Here is a 22,716-nt window from a genome sequence, read left to right on the forward strand (position 1 = left end):
CGTCTGTTTTCAGTTCAAATTTTCCACAAAATAGCATTTTAAACAAACCAAGCACAAACTTTGTTTACATATCGCGAAGGGCATTCCCGTAACCATATGCTATAGTAAATAGTAGCGTTGAATACGGTATAGTTCCGGCAGTTGAGTTGAATACGGAAAAGTGTATTTCATTTTTGTATTCAGGGCTGTATTTATATAGTAAGATTTAATGGGTATGTAATAAAATTAAGTATATACGTCAGTCAAGTGTAAAAAAAACAAAAAAAATGTATTACAAAATACATTGACTCAAATTAAAAGGGTAGATACTGTTGGACACGTGCTGTGTCTGATAAATACATATTTATACATTTGTTGCATTTTAAAACGTTCTACTTCATTTTTTTTTAGTAGGTTTATAATTATTTTTTTATTTCCTTAGAATTTTTTATTTTTTATTTGTATCCGTTATTATTAAAAAAAATTTAGTGACTTTGTTTTCGTTAACTTTTCTTCTTGACGTTTTTTTTTTTTAGTGACTATTTACTTTTAATTTTTTCCCCCTACAAATGCCAGACAATGCGTTACATATTTCCTAAAAGGCCCCTTGAATAAATATTCCTTTAATACTTTCCGAAACAGTGGTTAACATTATTGACAACGGATATTGGTTTAGTGTGTAAAAACCATTTAGCGAATAGAACACAAAAAACTAGTCTACGAAAGCAGCGCCATCTGTAATTTTATTTGGAAGCACGTGAGGTGTTATTTTCAGGTATATTTTATTTCTTCTAGGTTTGTGTTGCAGATAAAGATTCGAAAACGATATAATCCTTCTGTATGTATCCACCCGAATCTCTTATATATATTTTTTTATACAAAGGAAATACTCGTTTGTAACTTATAAATTATTTTTCTATGGAAATGTAGCGTTTGTGATTTTTGCACACGTCACTTTTGCACACGAAATAAAATGGCTGGTCAATACAGAGCATGAGGAAACAAATCCTTTTGTCAAATGCGGTTGTATTTTAAAGAATTATAATAAAGTACATTTATAATACACACGTTATTCTTGAATAACAAATATGACGGTATAAATAATTTTATGTGAAATGAATTTAGGTAGCGAGGTGTCCAAATGGCTATGATTCAAAAAAAAAAAAATCCATCGAGTGATCGACGTCCAAAACTGGTTCGTCTAATGGAAAAAACGCAAATACTGTACTTTTAGGAAGGACTTAACCTTGGCACTGCCACTAACTCTAATTATTGTAAGTATTTATCATATTTATGTTCTTTATACAACCGTGTCGGTGTATCGGTAGCATGAACCAATGATTTTTAAAAAATTCAAATAGGAAACTCATTGTTTGCATACATAATAGTATGGGTTTTAGAAGATGAATGCTTTTTGTTTTAATGAAAAAGAGTGAAAAATTAATTTTTAACGAATTTTTGTATACGGCCGGTTGATGGACCTTTAAATATTTTTTTTCATTTTCTGTCCAAAAACCTGTATAATGAATGTAACAGGGCAATCATCCAAATAACTGGTGATTCTTTTGTTTTTTACATGTAATATGACCTCTAATCTGATTGAAAATGGAAAGAAATAATATAAAGCAGAATTAAAATGGTTTTAAGTATCGTTTTACAATGATATATGCAAGCAAAAAGTCACGTCTGCTATGGATATTACGGGAGTTTTGGCACAGTAACGTGTCCACAACTAGGGTCAGTAATGAGAATAGTCATGTTCATATTCACCCACCAATGTCTGAAAATTATTTTTTTATTTTTTGTTTTCATGAAATACTTTTGCTGGTGATGTGGTGTCTTTTGTGGGACCTCTGAAGCCAGTAATAAATAGATAGACCAATCAAAATCTATCAAATATTTCCTTCAGAGACAGAGAGGGCGTCAGTCAGAGATCTCACAAAATACACCACCAGGAATCACCAAACAAAATACTTAACTGACTTGGTAGGAATATGATTTGGAATAATCTTTGTAAAGTTTGTTGGACGTGTCCGGGTGCCGATGGAGTAGAGCCGGAGTGGATGTATCATTGTCAACATGGACATGGAAAACATGCATTACAATATTCTGAATGGGTTGGGGAAGTTGACATGATGTTTGTACCTCGATTATAACGTCTCAATAATTTTTTTTTTTAATTAGTATGAAAAGGGTGCGAAGTGGTATGAGGAGGAAGTTACAAAACAAATGTTTCAACATTTGCAACAATTTCTACTCAATAATAGAGGTCTATATATACGAGGTATTGATTATATGATATATGTCCCCAAATTACTTGTAATAATCCATGTAGAATTGATTGCATTGTCAAGGAATACATGTTTAAAAGTTTGTAAACACTGATCGGAGATGGGCGCCGCCATCTTGGATTTCGATCAGAAATTTCCGTTGATTTCCGTGAGCGCTCGGAAATAGTCACATTGGGTTAACAACTTCCAAAATCAACAATTTTACGCCCATTTTCTGTATTTTTTCTGATTTACACTAATAAAGGTATGGATGGTTTTTCATATTACCAAACCATGATGTAGAACACCTCTCCTAACTACATTTTTACCTGAAGCAAACTTTTCACACTGAATTATTTTTAGGCAAATGCGTGCATAATTAAGTGAAAATGGAATGTTCTAGCAGATTAATGTATTAACTTTTCTCATTGGCTATGTTTCCCGTGTCAGAACCTATCAGAAAAGAGCTTTCAGACGGAGTTTGTACCCATTAAATGAGAGAAATCTGGAGCCAGTTTTTGCGCAGACGCAATTCATGCCGTCACGAGTTATCGTTCCTGTTGGTTCATGCTAGTATCGGTGCGTCCGGTGATTCGGCGCACTTGGTATTTTGCTTGAGTGTGCTTAGGAAGTTGTCATGTTGTCGGAGTTTTTAACGAATTAAAGTTCAATTCCTTTTTCAATGGTTAATCAAGTATCAACATATTTATTGTTAAGGGTGCAATTTTTTTTTTTTTAGAATTATCAATAATTATATAATAATTTCAAAATAAATCATTCACCTATTTTCGTGTTTATAAACGCGAAGTAGGTCATCCTTATTGACATTAAGAATGTTAAAACCAGTCTAAAAACACCTTTCCCGCATTTTAAAAATTATAGTAAACTTTAAAAAATTATAGATGATGCTATAAATGTAATTATTTTTGTTGGGTTATTTTTTGATTTAAACCGAAAAAGAAAACACAGGCAAACAAAACGAAACTTTTACACCTTAATTGACAGTCATTCCAGTTCACAATTGTCACATTGTTATAAAAAAAATAAAAGCAAAATAAGATCCACGTGTGTGCACAATCTACCCGAGAAAAATAAAATCCATGTAGGCATCTTAACCATGCATGACAATGAACATGTATGCATCTGCAGTACTGTGCCACTCGAGAAAACAATTCCGAAACTGATCATGAGATGGGTCATATGTGATCGTTTGTTTTCATAGTAATATTTTTAACAAGACAACAAAAAAGTACTAAAATAATTCTGGGACAATAGTGTAGCGTTTATGGGCTAAAAGTGAGGTCATGAGCGGTTTATAAATAGCGGGGTCAATGATCTACATCTACTGCGCCGAATCACCGGACATAAAACAGTTTGTAGTGTATTTCAGATTATGCACTTCTTCATTGGTGAGAGACGCATTTTATTAAATATTTCACAATGTTCACATAGAAAATGGTCCTTGAAAGCTTAGGTGCGCCGATACACCGGACAGCACTGTACGTGAAAGTCCAACCATTCGCAAAAATGGGAATAAAAAACGACATAGCTTTTGAGGAATGGTGTGGAATGGAGTCTACAAACTTAGGTAATAAAAGCCTGTAGAGGTGTAGCGAATACGATACATATTACGAATATACAGTTGACCTATCTACAACCCGGAGACAAAAACAGAACCCGGATGTTAATCCTGATGTGTATACTGTTCATATCTAACATAAAGTTTATTATGATAAAGATACACCTGGGTTACAGTGGGTATGAAGTATTTAAATATGAAAAAAAAAGAAATGTAAAAACCCCCAACATTTTTCACGTTCGGGCTGTATACTACTTGCTCACGATATCGCAGCATTTACTTTTTTGCGGTTCAGCATGCGCACCGCCCTCTGGTGGCACGTTTATTATTAGAAATGTGATTACAGACAACATTGTTTTGCCTGTTAACAACTTTGAATGACGGCTATCCGACTGTCTTCTGGTTGTTGACGATCAAAAGGAGGCTATACACGGTCACAGTGTTACTATATTTAGAATGCACAACCTCTAGAAAAGTATGGAAACATTAAGGGCCATGCCTATATTTATTGGCAATTTAAACAAAACATAACTTTTAATATGTTCTATTCTTGGTTATAGCATATTAAACATGGGATTTGGCACGAGGAAACATTCGTACGATGTATTTAAATATGTAGAACAAAAAAGGGGGGTACAAAACAAAATTATATATATTTAATTTAATATATAATTATTATTATTATTTTTTTTTTTTTTACATAATGCTTAGGTATATGTTTGTGCCAGATGTGGACAATGTAGGCCTCAGCATTAACATTCAGGTTCTGTTTTGGTCTTCAGGTTAATTTTGGGCTTCGTTCGGTAAGGAACGTTTTCGTGACGTGCTCCACCCGAAGATGAAAAATGTTTTCAGAAATTATTTTTGTTTTCTACACCTTTTTTTAAACATATTTAAATACATTGTACTGAGATGTTTTCTCGTGCCAAATCCCATGTTTCTGTATGCCATATTTAATGATGTAATTGCCATTCCCTTCGGACGGTGAATACAGATTTCGTTATGTACATGAAAAAGTTGAATTTTTTTTTCTTTAAAAAATATTCTTTCTACATTTATTATTTTAACATATACTCTTCAAAAAAAAAACGCAAAAGGGTACAAATGGGTTATAACTCCGATTTTATGTTTCCTACCGGTTCATGCTTTGTGAATATAAGGTCATTGCATGTCCCAAACACATTCCCACGGTTACATTCGATAAAACGCAGCTACTGTACAATAAAGTTCCAAAATGTGAATATTCGCAAAAACGCAGCCACGTGCAAACCATGTCACCACTGCACGTGCGTTGTCTGCACGTGCAACATGAACACCGACAGTATAAAAGTGCAGGGTGTTCGCTTGCCTGGCCTCTGTATCTGGCCGACAGTTGACAATCCAGGACATGCCACGTCTCGGTGAACCGCAGAGAAACAATGCCATCGGCCGACTAGACGCAGGCGAATCCAGAACGGCCGTTGCCAGGGCATTCCATGTGTCCCCAAGCACCATCTCCAGACTGGGACCGTTACCAGCAACATGGATCAACACGTGACCTCCCTAGATCCGGTCGACCACGGGTCACTACCCCCAGGCAAGACCGCTACATCCGGGTACGCCACCTTCGGGAACGATTGACTACTGCCACCTCCACAGGCGCAGGATATCCGACCAGACCGTACGGAACCGCCTACGTGAGGTAGGAATTCGTGCCAGACGTCCAGTTCGAGGTGTCATCTTAACACCACAACACCGTCGACTCCGACTGCAGTGGTGCCAGATTCATCGACAATGGCCTCAACTGCGATGGAGACCGGTGTGGTTCAGTGACGAATCCCGATTTCTGCGTGGTGAACGTTATGCAGCAAACAGCGTGCAGGAAGTGGACAGATTCGGCGGGGGTAGTGTCATGGTGTGGGCAGCCATCTCACACACTGGCAGAACTGACCTGGTCCACGTGCAGGGCAACCTGAATGCACAGGGCTACATTGACCAGATCCTCTGGCCACACATCGTTCCAGTTATGGCCAACGCCAACGCAGTGTTCCAACATGACAACGCCAGGCCTCACACAGCATGTCTCACAATGGCTTTCCTACAGAACAACAACATTAATGTCCTTCCTTGGCCATCGACATCACCGGATTTGAACCCAATTGAGCATCTATGGGACGAGTTGGACCGACGCCTCCGACAGCGACAACCACAGCCCCAGACCCTGCCCGAGCTGGCAGCAGCCTTGCAGGCCGAGTGGGCCACCATCCCCCGGGACGTCATCCGTACTCTGGTTGCTTCAATGGGCAGGCGGTGCCAGGCAGTTGTCAACACACGCGGAGGCCACACCCGGTATTGACTCCAGATGACCTTGACCTTGGTGGTGTGTCCTATCACTTACTCACAATGGACTAGAGTGAATTGTGAACAATCCTGCAACATTTGGTAATTATCGGACTCACCATTCAATAATTAAATCAATTCTCCAAATGTTAGACAATGTGGTTTTGCGTTTCTTCTTTTGAAGAGTATATATAAATACATCATGCTGAGGTGTATCTTTGTGCCAAATATGAACAATGTACACCTCAGCATTAACATCCGGGTTCTGGTTTTGTCTCCAGGTAACTTTCGGGCTCTGGGCTGTAAATAGGCTGACCCCGAACTATTTATTCATGAATACAATACATATGCCCTTGATGCACACCGGATACATTTTGGAACTAAAACTTATGATATGGTAATGATTTAAGCCAGGATGTGACATTCCGACTCTTATGATCTCCTTCACTAAAAATCCTTTTTAAATGGAAATGCAAGTTTTATCATTTATAGACACTTACATATAGTAGTATAAGCATGTCGAGCCTAATTTTGTTTTTGTAAAAAAAGAAAAGAAAAAAGACAAAGTGAAAAAGTAAAATGTGCCAGGACGTGACGAAAATGGATATTTACTTTAACACTGCAATAAATTCCAAAACTCCTGATAGAATGTTTGCTTATTGAAATACACTGTTTAACACAATATCCAGTCTATTTCTAAATTCCATATAGCAATTTACTAAAAAAAATATTCTTTATGATGTAACATTTACTTTTTAAAAAATTTCAGGAGCCAGGACGAGACTTTTTGTCCAGTTCACTTGTACAACTAATAAATGATATGTATATCAAATACTACTAATGAAACACTGTTAATTTATGAAATCAATGATATTTACTTGTTTTAAATGTTTTTATCATGAAAATAAGTGCATAAAATCCTGATTTTTTTTTGTACGACAGTTCAATTAAAGTTATCATACAATATTCATATAATATACTTTTATAACCAGTGACCATGCTGTCAACAGCATTGTTTATCCTGATGTTGCTAAGTCTGGTGATTTTTGTTTTGCCTTTACATTGCAATACATGTACAAACTAAAAAGATGAAGTATAGGTATAACTGGCTGCGACATCAACTTTTGCATTTTGATTGTACAAATGTAGCTACATTTCTCATAAATTACATGTCCTGATTCAGTAAAGCTTCATTTATAGAACTTTCTATCTATGAATGTTCAACTCCATGCACGTCAAAAGTTGTATTTCAACTTATTTTAATTTGTTTTGGAAGTTTAATTTTTAAAAACATTTTTAACATGCATTGAGATAGATATCTACAGATACACTATCAATGACACTGAATAAGTTTATGGTAGGCCAGGCATTTAATTCTGTAGAATTCTTGTTTGCAATTTACCATATATTTTAGAATTAAATATTATTATATTTTGCCTCTTTTTTTTTCTTATGATCATCTGATTTAATTGGAATTCAAAATATGAACCCCAGTCAGTACAGAAATTATAGTTTTTGGACAATTTCGTCTTTCTGTTCATTATCTGATCTGGGCAATTCCACGCTAAAGTGGACATGGAGTGAAAAAATCAAATCATGTTATTCCTGATATATTAAGATTGTTTTTAATGTAAAATTGTCTGGAGAATCCAAATCTGGTAAGTAAAATATTGTAAAATAAATGGATGTGTTAGACTTTAACTATTTTATGAGGATACCGTCACACTAAAAATATGACACTTCCGTAATACACACTATGAATTTATGTACAGCAGCCATGTAATTGAAGGTAATATTCTTTTTATTAGTGTTTTTGTTTTACCACTAACAAAGTACTACACTTCATAATCCACTTTAATGAATTTTTTTTTTTTTTTTAGATTTAGGGGAAATTAGAAAACAGAATCAATTTGTAATTCCGTTACCGAAAACAAACAAAAAGTTAGATTGTATTATTCAAATATATTTAATCAAGGAATCAACTCATATTCTCTGAGTATATGTTAATGCACATAATCAGAGACATTTACTTTCAAATTCATACATTATTAGTAAAATTATATAGCTGTAAACATGTAATTCCGTTACCATAGGTTTGTAATTCCGTTACCGTCTTTGGTATATAGTGTAAAGAAACTCTTAAATATAAACCTACATAGTACTAAAATGTTACACTCTTATCCATATACACCAATACATCAAGTGATGTAACAATAGGAAGATATACAAAATCTTTTTTAAAAATCCATATAGTACTAGTAGTGGCTCCAAATGCATTTGCGGAACACCCATAGCAAATATAAAAGTCATCCATTAACAATATAGAAATTAAGGAAATCTGATCAACTTTAACCAAACAGTACTACTTAAAAGCTTCATTATGCTGACTAAACATCTGCAAATCCATGACAAAATTCAAGTTATAATGGAAACCTACTAGAATTATATCGGGGCTCGAAATATGGAGCAAAATATGGCCTGCAATTAATATTTTTTTAAATAGCAGGCCAAAAGAAATATGGCCTGCTGTGAAACAAAAATGGCCTGCTGGAAATAAGACAGCACAACGTGAATGTAGGGTTTGGGACAGTGTGTGGAAACTTAAGACCTCTGATATGTAGTTTAGAGCATTATAAAATTAAAATGTAATAGAATTATGAGCTCGGCCTCAGCTAAATACAAGATGAGATGATCGTACGTACATCTGGTTTTTTTTTAGTTAATTTTAGCAGGTGAATTTTTATTTCACTTGCAAGATTTAAAAATAGACTTCTTTTCACTTTTTACAGGCCACTATTTCAAGCTCTGTATAGATCTTTAAACATATATAGGGTCCAGAAAGTGGAAATGTAACATAACATGTTTACTTGAAGCAAACTTTAATTTTACTTTATCCAAAGGCATTTATTGACTGTACATGTATTTAATAATTTATATTTAATTGACAGGATATCCAGAAAATAGAAAGTATCATTCTAATTACCAACATTATGCTTTTAAATGTATATAATGGACAAAAAGAAAGCAACCGTTTTATAGTGTTAATGCGGTCTTTAAAGGGAAATCTAATCGGAGTAAAATTCTTAAAATGGAAAGATGGCATGTTTGATTGGCCAAAAAAGAAAATACTGGTGTTTTGAATGTTGTCATGTATGTTATCATAACCTCAGATAGATGAGGAATTTTATTATTAGGCATATCTTTCACTTACCGTAATACAATCTAGATGTTTGACGGTCAGTTTATATAATTTTAATTGGCCTGTGTTCCTCTGACCTGGTGTAATTCTCTTTATTAACAATGTCACTGTTCAAGAATTTTTTTCAATTGCTGTGAAACATTTTAAACATTTACTATGTAATATGTACACAGTTTAGTGCTAGTTTAAATCTCCACTCATATACATGTACGTGTACATGTTACCGATATTGAAACTAGTTATTATTTGAAATATTAATATGAATGCTTAAAACAAGTATACTGAATTATTATTTAACTTATAAAATTATGCAACATATTTGCAAATCAAATTTAAAGTAAATAAATATTGTTTTTCAAAAGTAAATTCAGAGTGGTAATTCCGTTACCAAACTGTGTAATTCCGTTACCGGCATTCAATGTTGTACAACAAAATTATGAAAAGATAATTTGTAATATAATTTCTATTTTGTTAATCACAAGTCATTAGGAGATCATTCCATCATGAAGATAAATAATTATTTCATCATACTTCACAGAGTTTGTAGATGTTTCGCGGTGCCCGTAAAAATGGTGTCCGTTTTTACGTAATTCCGTTACCAAACTTTAATTAAGTACTCATGCACTACACCTTGCAGTAGGGAGTCTCACTTCTGCCCATGACAAGCACTAGTGCAGTACTAGTGTATTACATAGTTACATCATTATGATAATTTTTCTTATGTTTTTTTTTTTTTTTTTTTTTTTTTTTTTTCTCTTTCACAATTTAGACCAATAGTCCAGTCTGTAAGATAAAATGAGCAGTTTTTTCCAGTTCGCCTCTCTTTCCATAGAGTTTGGTGTGTATGGCAGTTTCGATTGGCCACTCAGCTTGTCTCAGGTCTTGATGAATTGGACACGCCTGTAAGATGTGTTCTGCTGTTTGGTCTTCCAGGCCACAACTGCAGGTTGGTGTTGCTGCAAGTTTAAACTTTCTGAACATGTGAGCATTCAGTCGGTTGTGGCCTGTCCGGAGTCTCAACAGAGTTGCTTGTTCCAAGCGACTGAGATGGTGGTAATCATCTTGTTCTGTCCTGGGTCTGTTGGCTGCCTTTATCAAGGTTTTCTTCTCTGAGAAGCTAATGTTGTTGCTGGGCTGTACATGATTAGCTCCTAGCTTGGCTAACCTGTCTGCTTCCTCATTTCCTGGAATCCCACAATGTGCTGGGATCCACTGTAGAGCTACTCGTCTTTCCTTTGCTACCTCTTGCATGGCTTCATTCAGGTGAGGAAGTTTTTCCCCTTGCAAGGCTTGTAGGACTGAGAGCATCTGTGAGGAAGACAACTTGTTGACAGTCTTCTTTTGCATCCTTGATCATTGTAGCAGCCTGAATAAGTGCATGGGTTTCTGCATTGTAGTTGGAACTGTGGGTGCCGGTTGGTACTTTTGCAGTTAGGGTATTTCTTGAAGGGAGCTTGATAAATATGCCTGCCCCTCCATTGGCCACAGCATTTGTTGACGAACCATCAGTGTATGCATGTTTTTCTTATGTGGAATAGCTGAGTTTAATGCCTGAAATATCTCTCCAACTCGTAATTCCGTTACCGTGGAATTGCCCATCTATAGGCCAAACTACCAACAATGTATATTAATAATGGATGGATGACGATAGCAAAAATCTCAACGACACAATTGATTTTATTTCCCCAACCCAAGTTTTATCTTCCACATATATCTTTATCAATTGCATCCTTCACTGGAGAAATGTTGGTTTATATATATATCAACTCATGTTTGGATATCTGTATCTGCTAAGGAATAAACTTAAGATTTTAGCAGCACATTGTATTTGAAAAATTCTTTGACACAACATTTATTGTATGTGTACACCAGTTTGGATTCACAAAATGGAACATTTGGTATAAATACAATATTCTTTAAATTGGTAGATTATCAATAATTCATTGTTTGCTCAAAACATAGAAGCATAGAATTAATTGATAATAGTGTTTTTGTGTCTACATAAATCCATGTTAAATATTTGAACACACTCCCTCGAACGTCTCTGTTTCCGATTCTTGATGGTGAGAGCAAAAATATTGAAAATAAAAGTAATTTCTTTTAGGTACATGTGCATTATCTAGTCTGTTATGTCAATTTCTCTATATAGAGAGATTTAATACATTTTTAATCTTTACTCAATTTAACATGCCATCTTGAATGTAATGTCCTGGCTCAAAGTTTGAGGTGGTTATTTTAATCATTTAATAAAAAGTAGTCATCATTATACCTTTTATTTATACTGAGGAGGAGAATTAAAAAAGATTATTCTGAAAAATAGTTTTTAAATAAAACTAACTTTTATATGTCAAATCAGCCAGGACGTGACATTATAAATTTGACATAACAGTAATGAAATATTACCAAAAAACAAATGTCTCAAAAGTTATTTTTTCAAATGAAACTGTCATTAAAACCCATAAAACAAGTAAATTGGCAATAAAAGTATATTTGTATGTGCTTAAGGGTGTTAACTTTAAGCTATAATAAAAACTTAGTTTAACAGATCATTTTGAAATTTTCACAACCACGGAATGACCCAATACCAATAATAGTTGAAACAACTTCACATTTGAAACTTTTTTAATACTTTGTATTAGTTAAAAATAAAGTGTTTTAAGTCTTCTTTTTTTTTACCAGTTAGGAAAATATGAATTGAAATACAATTATGTAAATAGACATCGCTTTATATTTGTCAAAAACACTATACAAATAATTAAAACATTAATTCTGTTTATAATGTATTTCAGATACAATATATCGATTGCGTTTCCTTGTAACCGAAATTGGCCAAATTTGACCAAATGCGTTTGGGTTCGTATAAATATCCAACACCATTCGGAAAACCTCATCGATTTTTTTCGTGAATGTCTCTGCCGAGTTCACTTCCAGCAGCGTATAATTTAACGTTCTGCATCTTCGCCAGCTAAAAATTTAAAATGGAATCAGTTAATAAGAGTGGTGTACGTTAGCTATCGAAGATTATACCCTGAATTATAATAATTTGATATAAACCAATAAAGCCATCAAATACCAAAATTATATCTGAATATGTGTACACATGATTTTTCCCAGAAAGGTGGTGTGTTTTCTGGGGACACGTAGACAATATACATTAAATAGTTGAATGTAGCTTAATTGATTGTGTGATCCATATATCACTATTTTATTTGTGACAATAAATTAATTCCACAAACATCAGAGCCATTGTCAGGTATTTGGGAAAAAATACTTTTTTTTAATACATTATCATACAAACCATATGACGTGTTGACACTGCATACTGTGCTTGTTTGTTGTACAAGTGTTGTCTCGCCATTTTTGTATTTTGAAAATCCGAAATATTTCCATACGAAAGATTTAAAGTTGGTGAACATTATTAATATTTGTAATGGAACGCCACAGAGTCGGAGTGTGAACTAGCTAAACTCTATGTATACCCAGTTTTATACTCACAAAATAATGGTTGGATTCCAGTCTAATAATTGTCTTGATGGTTTTAATAGGCCTACGTGTCTTGACATAACATAATTGCCATTGATTTTCAATTCAAACAGCATGACTGGCGAAGCAAAAGCATACAGCATGCAGTTACATTATAATAATCGCGTGTATTCAGTTCAACCAGTCGCAAATACGAATACAACTACAATACAGGTTGCTGTTCGGTACACCGAATATTCAAGTTTATTGTTACACCTCTAGGAGAATGTAAAACAAATCTATTCTAGTAACAAAAGAGTAACACCAGCCAGTAAATAAGAAAGATTAGTAGTTTCTAATTCAAGTTTGTCAAGTATTCTGGTCTGGTACGCGTTGTACTAGCTCGTGTCACCTCTGGCCCTCCCCTTATTGATGTTGATATGATGGGGAAGGGTATAGTAAATTATGTAATGCTTCGTATGCTTTTAGAATATGGGACGTTTTGGACAAGGCAGTCGACGTGGAGGTGGTGGTGGTGGCGGCGGCGGCGGCGGCGGCAACTGGGGTAACAAGAAAGGTGGCAAGGGTTTTATCAGCAGTGGAGGTGGATATGGATCTGGATCTGGCGGTGGTCGATATGGGCGCAGTTCAGGAACGGATAGCTACTACACCCAGGACAATTATGGTGGTGGTTATGGTATGGGTTACGGAAATGTGAGCAGCAGCATGATGAGTGGCGGAGGATACGGAAGTAATCAGGTTTGTGATACAAAGTTTGCACGTTTTAGTACATAGTAATAGAAATCTAGATGAAATGAACGGGGCAGGCGCTGAATGTTTCACGATAATGTTTCACGAGCAACTTAGCTTTCCATTTTTTTTTTTTTTACAGTATCCAGAATTCTTTATATGTGCTTTTTCACAAAAGGGGGCATATAACGGTAAAGACATGGGGTGGGGAACAATAAAATTGTCAGAAATGTATCCAGTAGCAGGGCTAGCTCTGCCACTCACCAAATTCGCGAATTTTAGGAACATTTGGAAAATTTTATTTTAATTTGGCGAAAATAAATTCTGAAAAATATTTTGAGTTTTGCATTGTTGGAAATAATTTGGCGAAATGTTTTGCACACCCAGAGCTAGCCCTGTAGTAGACACTGAAACTGAATTGAATGTGACAAAACACACCACGCCTGTGTTGGCAGCAAAAGACGGAAAATGCTCTATAGTTTGAAAACACCTGACTCGTGCTGGAGTATCGTTAAATATCTGTTCTATTCTATTTCAAAAATAGAGCTCAAAACGTATTGAAGAAATCTGGAAGTCTGCGTATTGGAATGGACTGGATATGCCATAATTATATAGTAGATCTACTATTTGATAATTGTCATACAGTGTTATGGTAAAAAAAGAATCATATTTAATTAGCTTACATTATTCAGGATCAAAATCTATCTTGTAGTTTTTACTCACACTAACGTGAGCGCATGCACGCATATAAAAATAACAATGCAATTTTCCATTACAACAGGTCTTATTCCAAAGATCAGTCAATTGATTATTATTGTCGGTATTGTAAGCGATTTGCATGAAATAAGAACAGATCAGATCTAAAGTGACACAAAGACTTGCACGACGACATAACCGTCCAAATATGACTGTAGTAAACCATAAGAACCTTTTTTTTTGCTTTGTAATATGATAACTAAGTATATCATATATTTTGATAAATGTTGGGTTTTTCCCTAGATTTATTTTTCTTTCGATATTTATTTTATTACTGCTATAGCATTTACAATATCCAAATTAAAAGTTACATGTGTGCGTGCTTTGTCTCTAGGAGGACAGCCACTCCTGAGGAAATCCTTTACTGGAGATTATTTTACTCTCTTGCATCACCACAAACAGGACTGCCACCCCAGACTACGTTATAGACTACAGCACGTGCAGTTCTACTTTTATTACCATTGTACTGTATTGTTTATTTTTTACTTCAGAGACCATGCAAGTCAAGCTGCATACCTTGGCTGTTCTAGCATTGTCTTCACCCCTGTATTATAAATGAGATTTAATCTGTATAATTTTGTAGCAATTGTCAAGAAATATTTTTATTTACCGTATATCTTCGCCTATAAGTAGAATTTTTTTCACCCAAAAATTATTTTATAACTTGGGGGGTCGACTTATAAGAGGGTAAAAAAATTTCACCAAAAAATATTACTGTTTTGGGGATTATTTTACAAGTTTTATTGTTGAAGTATGCCATGTATTTATACTCAAATATGTTAATTTGACACATTTATTTTTTATAACCTATTTTTTTTTGGCATTAAAACGGTTTTGGTTATGCGAAAAGGCGTACGATCTCACTCACATGCCAAGACAACAGTCCACTTAGTTAAATTAACAGTCATAACTAATAGTAAAAATGTAAACAATACTAACTACCTGTTGCCTGAGTTTATTTTTAAATCTGGTCACTGGCATTAATGGTTGTTCAAACAATGTTTTGGCGGTGATTAACTTCATGACTATTACTAAGCTTTCCCTTAAAATAGACTGATCTCTGCAGTTCACTTATCTAGAGCAATAGGGACACACATCATTTGGTACAAAAACTAGTGTACTTTCCAGAGTTATCCTCCTTACATGTATTAATATGGCGGCAAAACATGATACTTTCAGTTTTATCGTAGTGATCTGTTGTCAGTGTTTATAAATAAAGTTGGTGTCTGTGCACAAAACCATCTGTACAGTACTATACAGTAACAGTCAAACAGCTTTCACTCTCTACTAAGGGAATATTTCGTTTTGATGCTATGTAATAATGATAGTTTGATTGGAATAGTCTGATCATATTGCGATGTACAAAACGTGAAAACCGAAGTTTGTAAAATAATTTTCTTTTGTTCAAATATTATTGTTCTTATGTGCTGAAAATAAGAAATATTTCAATATTTATAAGTAGTTTTTCATGGGTCGACTTATAAACGGGTCAATAAAAAAAATAAGTTTTCAGGGCTTGAAATTAGGGACTCAACTTATAGCCGAGATCGACTTACAGGCGAAGATATACGGTATACTGGATTTCTTTTTTAAAAGATGTTGAGTTGGAATTTTTTATATCATTTTTAACTTTATTCATTATGAAGTTGCATGCCAATTCATCAGTTTCCTTTTAAAACAAACAGCAGGGTTGAAACTTAGCTGTCGCACGGGCAACCTTCATTGGTTAAGGGTGACTAAGAATTTTATAACGGTAGTCCGTTGGGCAACCATTGATTTTAGGGTCTGGCGAGTATGGTACTAGTTAAAAAAGAAACACTGATACTGCATAGAATATGACAAAGCACACTACAGGTTAGGTAGCAGAAAACACAAAACCCATCCATCTCAAATAACATTTTATTGTGGGTAAAAAATACAGTGTAAATTTAAAAAAAATTCTTTACAAAAATTACCATCAAACTGCATAGGTTAACTCTTTTTTTTTTTCTGATGCAGGTTTTATGGCAATTGATGGAACATCCAAGGTACTCTGAATGACAAAACCGTAATACATCATCTGCACAAAGCAGAGTGGAATGGGGATTTGGCAAAATAGTGGATGATTCCATGGATCTCTATTTAATGCCTCGGTTATAGAACAACCACTCCAGCAGAAATCTTTTACTGAGGATTTCACCCCTCTTGCATTGTCACAAAGTTTATTTCATCCCTATTGCATTGCTACAGAGGACTGCCACTCCCAAACTAGTTTACTAAAGAATGCACAGTTCTACCTTTAGTCTCTTTGTACTGCATTATCTTTTACTTCAAAGACAATGCAAGTCAAGCAGCATACCTTGGCTGTTCTAGTGTTTTGTCTTCACCCCTGTATTACCCCTGCGTGTGCTGTAACCTCACCGTGGTGCAGGGGTGTAACATTCTCTCTGAGAAGGGCCAATACAGCACAAAATTGAAGTTTTGAGTAAAATTCTGTGATATTTGTGTTTCTTTACACTGTTTTTGTTTAAGTCTTGAATTTTTATATTGATGTTGATCATCACTTTATTTATTTGCATTACCATAGTTTGACACCCAATAGCCGATGTATTTTTCGTGCTGGGGTGTCGTTAAACATTCATCCATTCATTAATTTGCATTTTACCATAGTTTGACACTCAATAGCCGATGTATTTTTCGTGCTGGGGTGTCGTTATTCATTCATTCATTCATTCACCCCTGTATTAAAAATGAAATTTAATATGTATAATTTAATGGTACATTGTAAAGAAACATTTTTATTTATATTGGATTTCTTTTTCAATTTTTTTTTTATTATTTAAGTTGTTATGGGTTTAAAACTTAATATTTTTATATGAATTATAACTTTATTCATTAAGAAGTTAAACACCATTTCATTGTTTTTCTTTTGACACAAACAGACTATATACGGTGAGCACATGATTATTATTTAATAAAAAAAATAGTTTTTATTTTAGCTGTGCAGTTGAATTTCATTGTGATAACTGCAGGGCTAGTTGAATTTGAGATGGGCCAGTAAGATTTTTCTTCAACTGGCCCTGCTGGCGACCATGGTTTTCATGTTAATTTTCAACTCCGATTCAGTCCCTTTTTTTTTCTTTTCTTTTTTAATAAAGTGTTATTTAAAAGCTCTAAGTATTTGATGAGCAAGTTTATTTTTTAAAAGTTGAATCTATAACATTGTATGTGTGTTAGTAATTTAAAGTTATCATTGACAAGATGTTTTTGGTGATTTAAAGCTATTTTTGTTCTCTTTGGTTCAAGTGCATTTAAGCAGTATTTTTCTCAAATGTGTTTCATTCAATATATATATAAACATTCCTTTCCCACTAGTTGTTTTGATCACCACCAATATTAAAGTTAACATGAATTTTCCATCAATTTGTTTCTTAAAACCAGTTTTCATGCATTCATATCGTACACAAAAATTAGAATTAACTGTGGACATTTTTATGAATACATACATTTCATAGTAATATTATGTGCAAATATTCTGTAATGATGTTCATCTGTCCAATATGGAACTGGTATGTGCTATCCTGTCTGGGATGGTGTATATAAAAGATCCTTTGCTACTAATTTACAAATATAGCTGGTTTTCTCTATGACTCAAAATCACCATATGTTTGACATAAATTAACCGATGATTAATAAATCAATGTGCTCTAGTGGTGTTGTTAAACAAAGCAAACTTCATTTAACTATCTGATGTGGGGGGCGGGGAGTAGCTCAGGGGTAAAGCACTTGTCTGTTGCACGGTCGATTTAGGATCAATCCCCGTAGGTGGGCCCATTGGGCTATTTCTTGTTCCAGTCAGTGCTCCACAACTGATGTAGACAAAAGGCTGTGGTATGTGCTATTGTTTCTGTGGGATGCTGCATATAAAAGATCCCTTGCTGCTAATCGGAAAGAGTAGCCCATTGCGTGGTAGCAGTATGTTTCCTCTCATTATCTACAGTTCTTAACCGTATGTCTGACACCATATAATTGTAATCAAAATGTGTTGAGTAATAAAACATTCCTCCCTTCCTTCCTATCCGATGTGGTTTCATTGGTGGATTTTATTGTCTGGCACCTACAAAAGATATTATGGAAAGAATGCACAATGTTTTACGAAACATTGTGTTCAGTATCCCATTGCGATAATTGGTTTTCTGACCAGAATTTTTAAAAAATGAACTACGATTCATATCCCAATATTTGGTGAGTTTCATTGTTGGTAAAACTATCAGATTTATTATTAAGTTAACTGTTAACAATGAACTATTGACGATCAGTGTTTGAGATTAAAATTTTTGGGCAGTATCCCAGTTGGATACTAACATTTCAAAATCTGGTGTTCCACCTGAGAATTTAGTATCCTACTTTTAAATGAAATTCATAGGAAGGTGCCAAGAAATGTGTGGTGGGGGTGGGGGCACACTTTTATATTCACACACTTTTACATATTATAAAGCAGATATAAAGCAAAATATCTGAAACTTGCGGGGGCACATGCCACACTTGCACCTCCCCGCTTCCTACGCCAGTAAATAACATCGTAACAAACTTGGAAGACACTGTTCTCTATTGCTATGCCGCTAGTGCTCCAGTGTAGCAGTAGACTGGGTATGAGCTCGAAAATACTGTTACTCAACATCACCAATAAATGACGACTTTCATTGTTTCAGCGAAAAATTAAAACGCAGGATTAAAATAAAACCCAACATTATATGGTATCCCAGTGGGATACTGGGTTATTAAGTTGGTATCCAAAAATAAATTCTAGAATCCCCGGGATACCGTTAATCTCGAACACTGATCGATCCCTGAAAACAACCAAGACTTGCCACCACTGTCGTTAAGCGAAAATACTTGCTGAAAATAACTTTTTCAACTAAAAATTCCAAGGTATTTTTCATTGGAAAAAAATCTAAACATACAGGAATCTGAGTTGTCTTCCATTCCTGTTACCTTATTGTTTCCAGTGAGTGTAGTGTGAAAAACGATGGTAAATATGAATTGGGGAATGCACTGTATACAGTGTACAGTATGTTCACATGTGTGACATCAGATCTCTCACCTGCAGTAGTCAGAAGGTTAAAAAAAAAAAAATGTGTGTTTCCGGTTTCCTGACCTACCCTAATTTTATGTAGCGACCCTGAAATGTTTTTGAAGTTTTGTTTTTTTAATCATGAACACCGATTTTTTACAATTGGCAAACTAGATTCGGAACACGGATTACGGTTTCTCGGTTTGATTTGATTTATTAAAAGAAAGGAAGTTCCTACTTACCTACCCTATTTTTTTCAAGGATGAAACCTGAAACCATTTTTGGGGGGTCTAATTTAGTTAAAGTGGGACATTCAGATTGTTTAATTGCTGCTTATGTAGCACAGGGAACATTAACAGTGCACTAGCCACCTTGAATTTATATGTTAAAAAGAAAAGTGATTATGTACAGTTATTTTGAATGATGTGATTGATTGAACTTGTCGGTATCATCTTCATATACTAATGTATCTCAGGTTGGCCAGCTACACGAGCAGCTTAGAATGCAGGAGTCTCAGCTTGCCATGACCAGCAACCTGTTACAGCAACAGACTCAACTTCTTGCTGAAGTTGGCATGCGTGTTGGATTGGGTGGTGGAGGTCGTTATGACAGGAAGAGGGCAGCTCGTGACTATGGTGGCTATGGATACGACTCCAAAAGACTGCGTAGAGATTCTGGGGTAAGGTGTTGGATGTTTCTAGAAACAATAATTCTTTTTTTTAAGTAAATAATATATACTACGGAATGTTTTGAACTGAGTAGCAAGTTTTATTTGAGTGAAATTAAAGGATTTTGTTTTCACTGATCATTAGGTTTTTTTTAGTGTGATTACACTTATTGATATGATAGCATATCAGTAGTTTAGTTTTTGGAAATACAGTATAGCTTCCAAATTCCAATGTTAAAGCTTTTGCATAAATAAAAGGAGCATTCCGAGTTGATTGATCAAAGTATTTTAGATATTAATTAAACTGGGACCTAAATATAGTGAATTTTCCCATTGATTACTAGGGTAAAAATAATGTGTATTTTTAGTAATTGAATAAACACCTGAATCTGATGTCCATCAACATTTTCAAAAACTGATTAGATTGGACTTCAAAAACTGATTGGATTAGACTTAATTTTAAAAAAATGATAAATTGTTATCGTTTGCCCCTACCCACTCCTCGTAAGTTCTATCCTCCATAATTTGTATATAATCTTTGTTAATTTTGTTCTCCATATTCTGATTTATGTCCATTTGTTATACTACAATTTTGGCTACTAGTTCATTTGTGAATATTCAGTGGATTCCAGATTGTCTAAGAATTTATTTGATGCATTCATTTATTTTAAGAAGCGGTATTAGCTCAGTCAAAAATTAATCCAGTAGTCAGAAGATTAAGGTGATTTTAGTGTCAAGATCATTTCTTGAAACGGGGCACTGGAGTACTTGGTGGAAAAATCATTGCCTCTCGGTTGGCATTTAGCATAAAAATCTTGTATCAATCATGTCGTAAACATAGCACAGGGTGGGATTTAGCTCAGTCGGTTGAGTGCTTGCTTGAGGTGCGAGACTGCTGATGAGTGCTGCAATGACACGTTTTTTTTTAGGCCTATCCACGAATGTAATCCCCAATCAACTCTCCAGCAAGTGTAAAGAAATAAAGACAAACACTTGTTAAAAATAGCTCAGCTGTTTTGTTCCTGTCACTAATACTGAAAAAGCTTTAGTCTTGTGGTTGACATTTATTGGAATTTTACAAAACTGATTTTGATTGGCTAGTTAAAAATAGAAAGCAGTACTGAGTAAGAAGCACATTGTCAAAATTCTGTTTTGGGACAAAAACAAAACAAACATTACAAAAGTTTTTTATTTGTTTGACCATATTGGTTATATAAGTATTGTGAGTAAATGTACCGTGTTACGTTTGACGTCGTCGTCTTGTGGGTTTTTTCTTTTTCTTAATGGAACTTGCTAGTAATTATTCGCATTAGTGTAAATTAATAAAACAAAAAATTAAAATTACAAACAAGCAAATAATACCTGTTTTACAATAATTGTTTTTAAAATTAGTGATATAATCTAAGAAATTACATATATGTGGTTATAATTCTAGGCACTTTAACAATCATGTTTAAGATGCAGTTCCTACCTGATTACTTTAGGTAGTAAAATTATGAGTAGTGCGATTTTTCCGTTTGGTTTTTCAAAAACAAACATCTGCAGTTGTCTTTTCCATCATGTTTTTTTCTGCTGTTTGATTTGACTCTCCCCATCTACTTTAAGTTCTTATGCAAATCTTAGAAAAAAACTCAACCATTCTATGCTTATATTTATGTTAAATAATTTAACCAGTATTGTTGAAGCATAAATCAAAAACCAAAAAGTCATTTAGAAATCCTGTTTATTTCTATTTCAGTAAATAATAAGTTACATTTTATTTGCAAAATATTTTTTTTTTTTTTTAAGTGATGATCGTAAACAGTACTCGATGTTGAAATTGTTAATATGGTAGTCAGGAATTTTCTTCTTTTTATAAGTGCAGTGGTTTCTGACTGGTGACACCCTCATTTAATTATCAGTCAGTGGCAATGCTGAACAATATTTCCTTTTTTTGTATACAGTAGTACCTTATTCCGGGTTTGACAAATCCACTATCCCTTGATCCTGGCTAGTGACGTTTTGGTCTCGGCTGGTTATTATAGTACATAGTGCTAGCCAAATCTTGACTTTCTCAAACATTTATCAAACACTGCCTTAATCAATTTGCATTACGATAATAATTTGTCAATTCACAAAATGGATGTTCTCTTCTAGTTGGTAAAATATTTGTTAACGGTTCTCTAGCTAATATTAGCTCCTGTACTTCATTAGTATGCACTGTTTAATACAATACAAATTCCCAAGTTAATGTATATTTTGATTGACATTATTAGGTTTGAATCTGCAGTCAGGTAAAAGGTTTTAACGCCAACTAGGCACATAGAGCTTGCCTTGTTGGCTATGGTAAAAGTAAATATTACTGGTAATGTTTCTAGTTTAGGGTGTTTTTCTTCCTAATAAAGGTTTTTAACGCCAACTAGGTACATAGAGCTTGCCTTGTTGACTATGGTAAAAGTAAATATTACTGGTAATGTTTCTAGTTTATGAGGTTTTTCTTCCTAATAAAGGTTTTAACGCCAGCTAGGCACATAGAGCTTGCCTTGTTGGCTATGGTAAAATAAATATTACTGGTAATGTTTCTAGTTTATGAGGTTTTTCTTCCTAATAAAGGTTTTAACGCCAACTAGGCACATAGAGCTTGCCTTGTTGGCTATGGTAAAAGTAAATATTATTGGTAATGTTTCTAATTTATGATGTTTT

General features: G+C 34.4%; 2 protein-coding genes across 6 annotated transcripts in view; one reads left to right on the forward strand and one right to left on the reverse strand.

Moving 5' to 3' along the window:
* The first annotated feature begins 667 nt into the window (after positions 1–667).
* Positions 668–22,716, forward strand: part of LOC121383383 (keratin, type I cytoskeletal 10-like) — a 37,565-nt gene continuing 15,516 nt past the window's right edge. For 2 of the 5 annotated variants that reach the window (XM_041513383.1, XM_041513386.1), the window contains exons 1-3: positions 974–1,253; positions 13,298–13,567; positions 19,843–20,046. In XM_041513383.1, coding sequence (XP_041369317.1) covers positions 13,301–13,567; positions 19,843–20,046 — 471 coding nt within the window. In that variant the 5' untranslated portion in view covers positions 974–1,253; positions 13,298–13,300. Of the gene's footprint in view, positions 755–973; positions 1,254–13,297; positions 13,568–19,842; positions 20,047–22,716 lie in introns of those variants that run through there. The other 3 variants (XM_041513380.1, XM_041513382.1, XM_041513381.1) reach the window with 2 other exon arrangements.
* Positions 10,112–10,693, reverse strand: LOC121383729. The gene has a single exon (XM_041513825.1). The coding sequence runs from the start codon at positions 10,691–10,693 to the stop codon at positions 10,112–10,114; it is 582 nt and encodes a 193-aa protein (XP_041369759.1).

The sequence above is a fragment of the Gigantopelta aegis genome, chromosome 10 (genome assembly GCF_016097555.1).
Source record: "Gigantopelta aegis isolate Gae_Host chromosome 10, Gae_host_genome, whole genome shotgun sequence".
NCBI classification, from domain to species: Eukaryota; Metazoa; Mollusca; class Gastropoda; order Neomphalida; family Peltospiridae; genus Gigantopelta; species Gigantopelta aegis.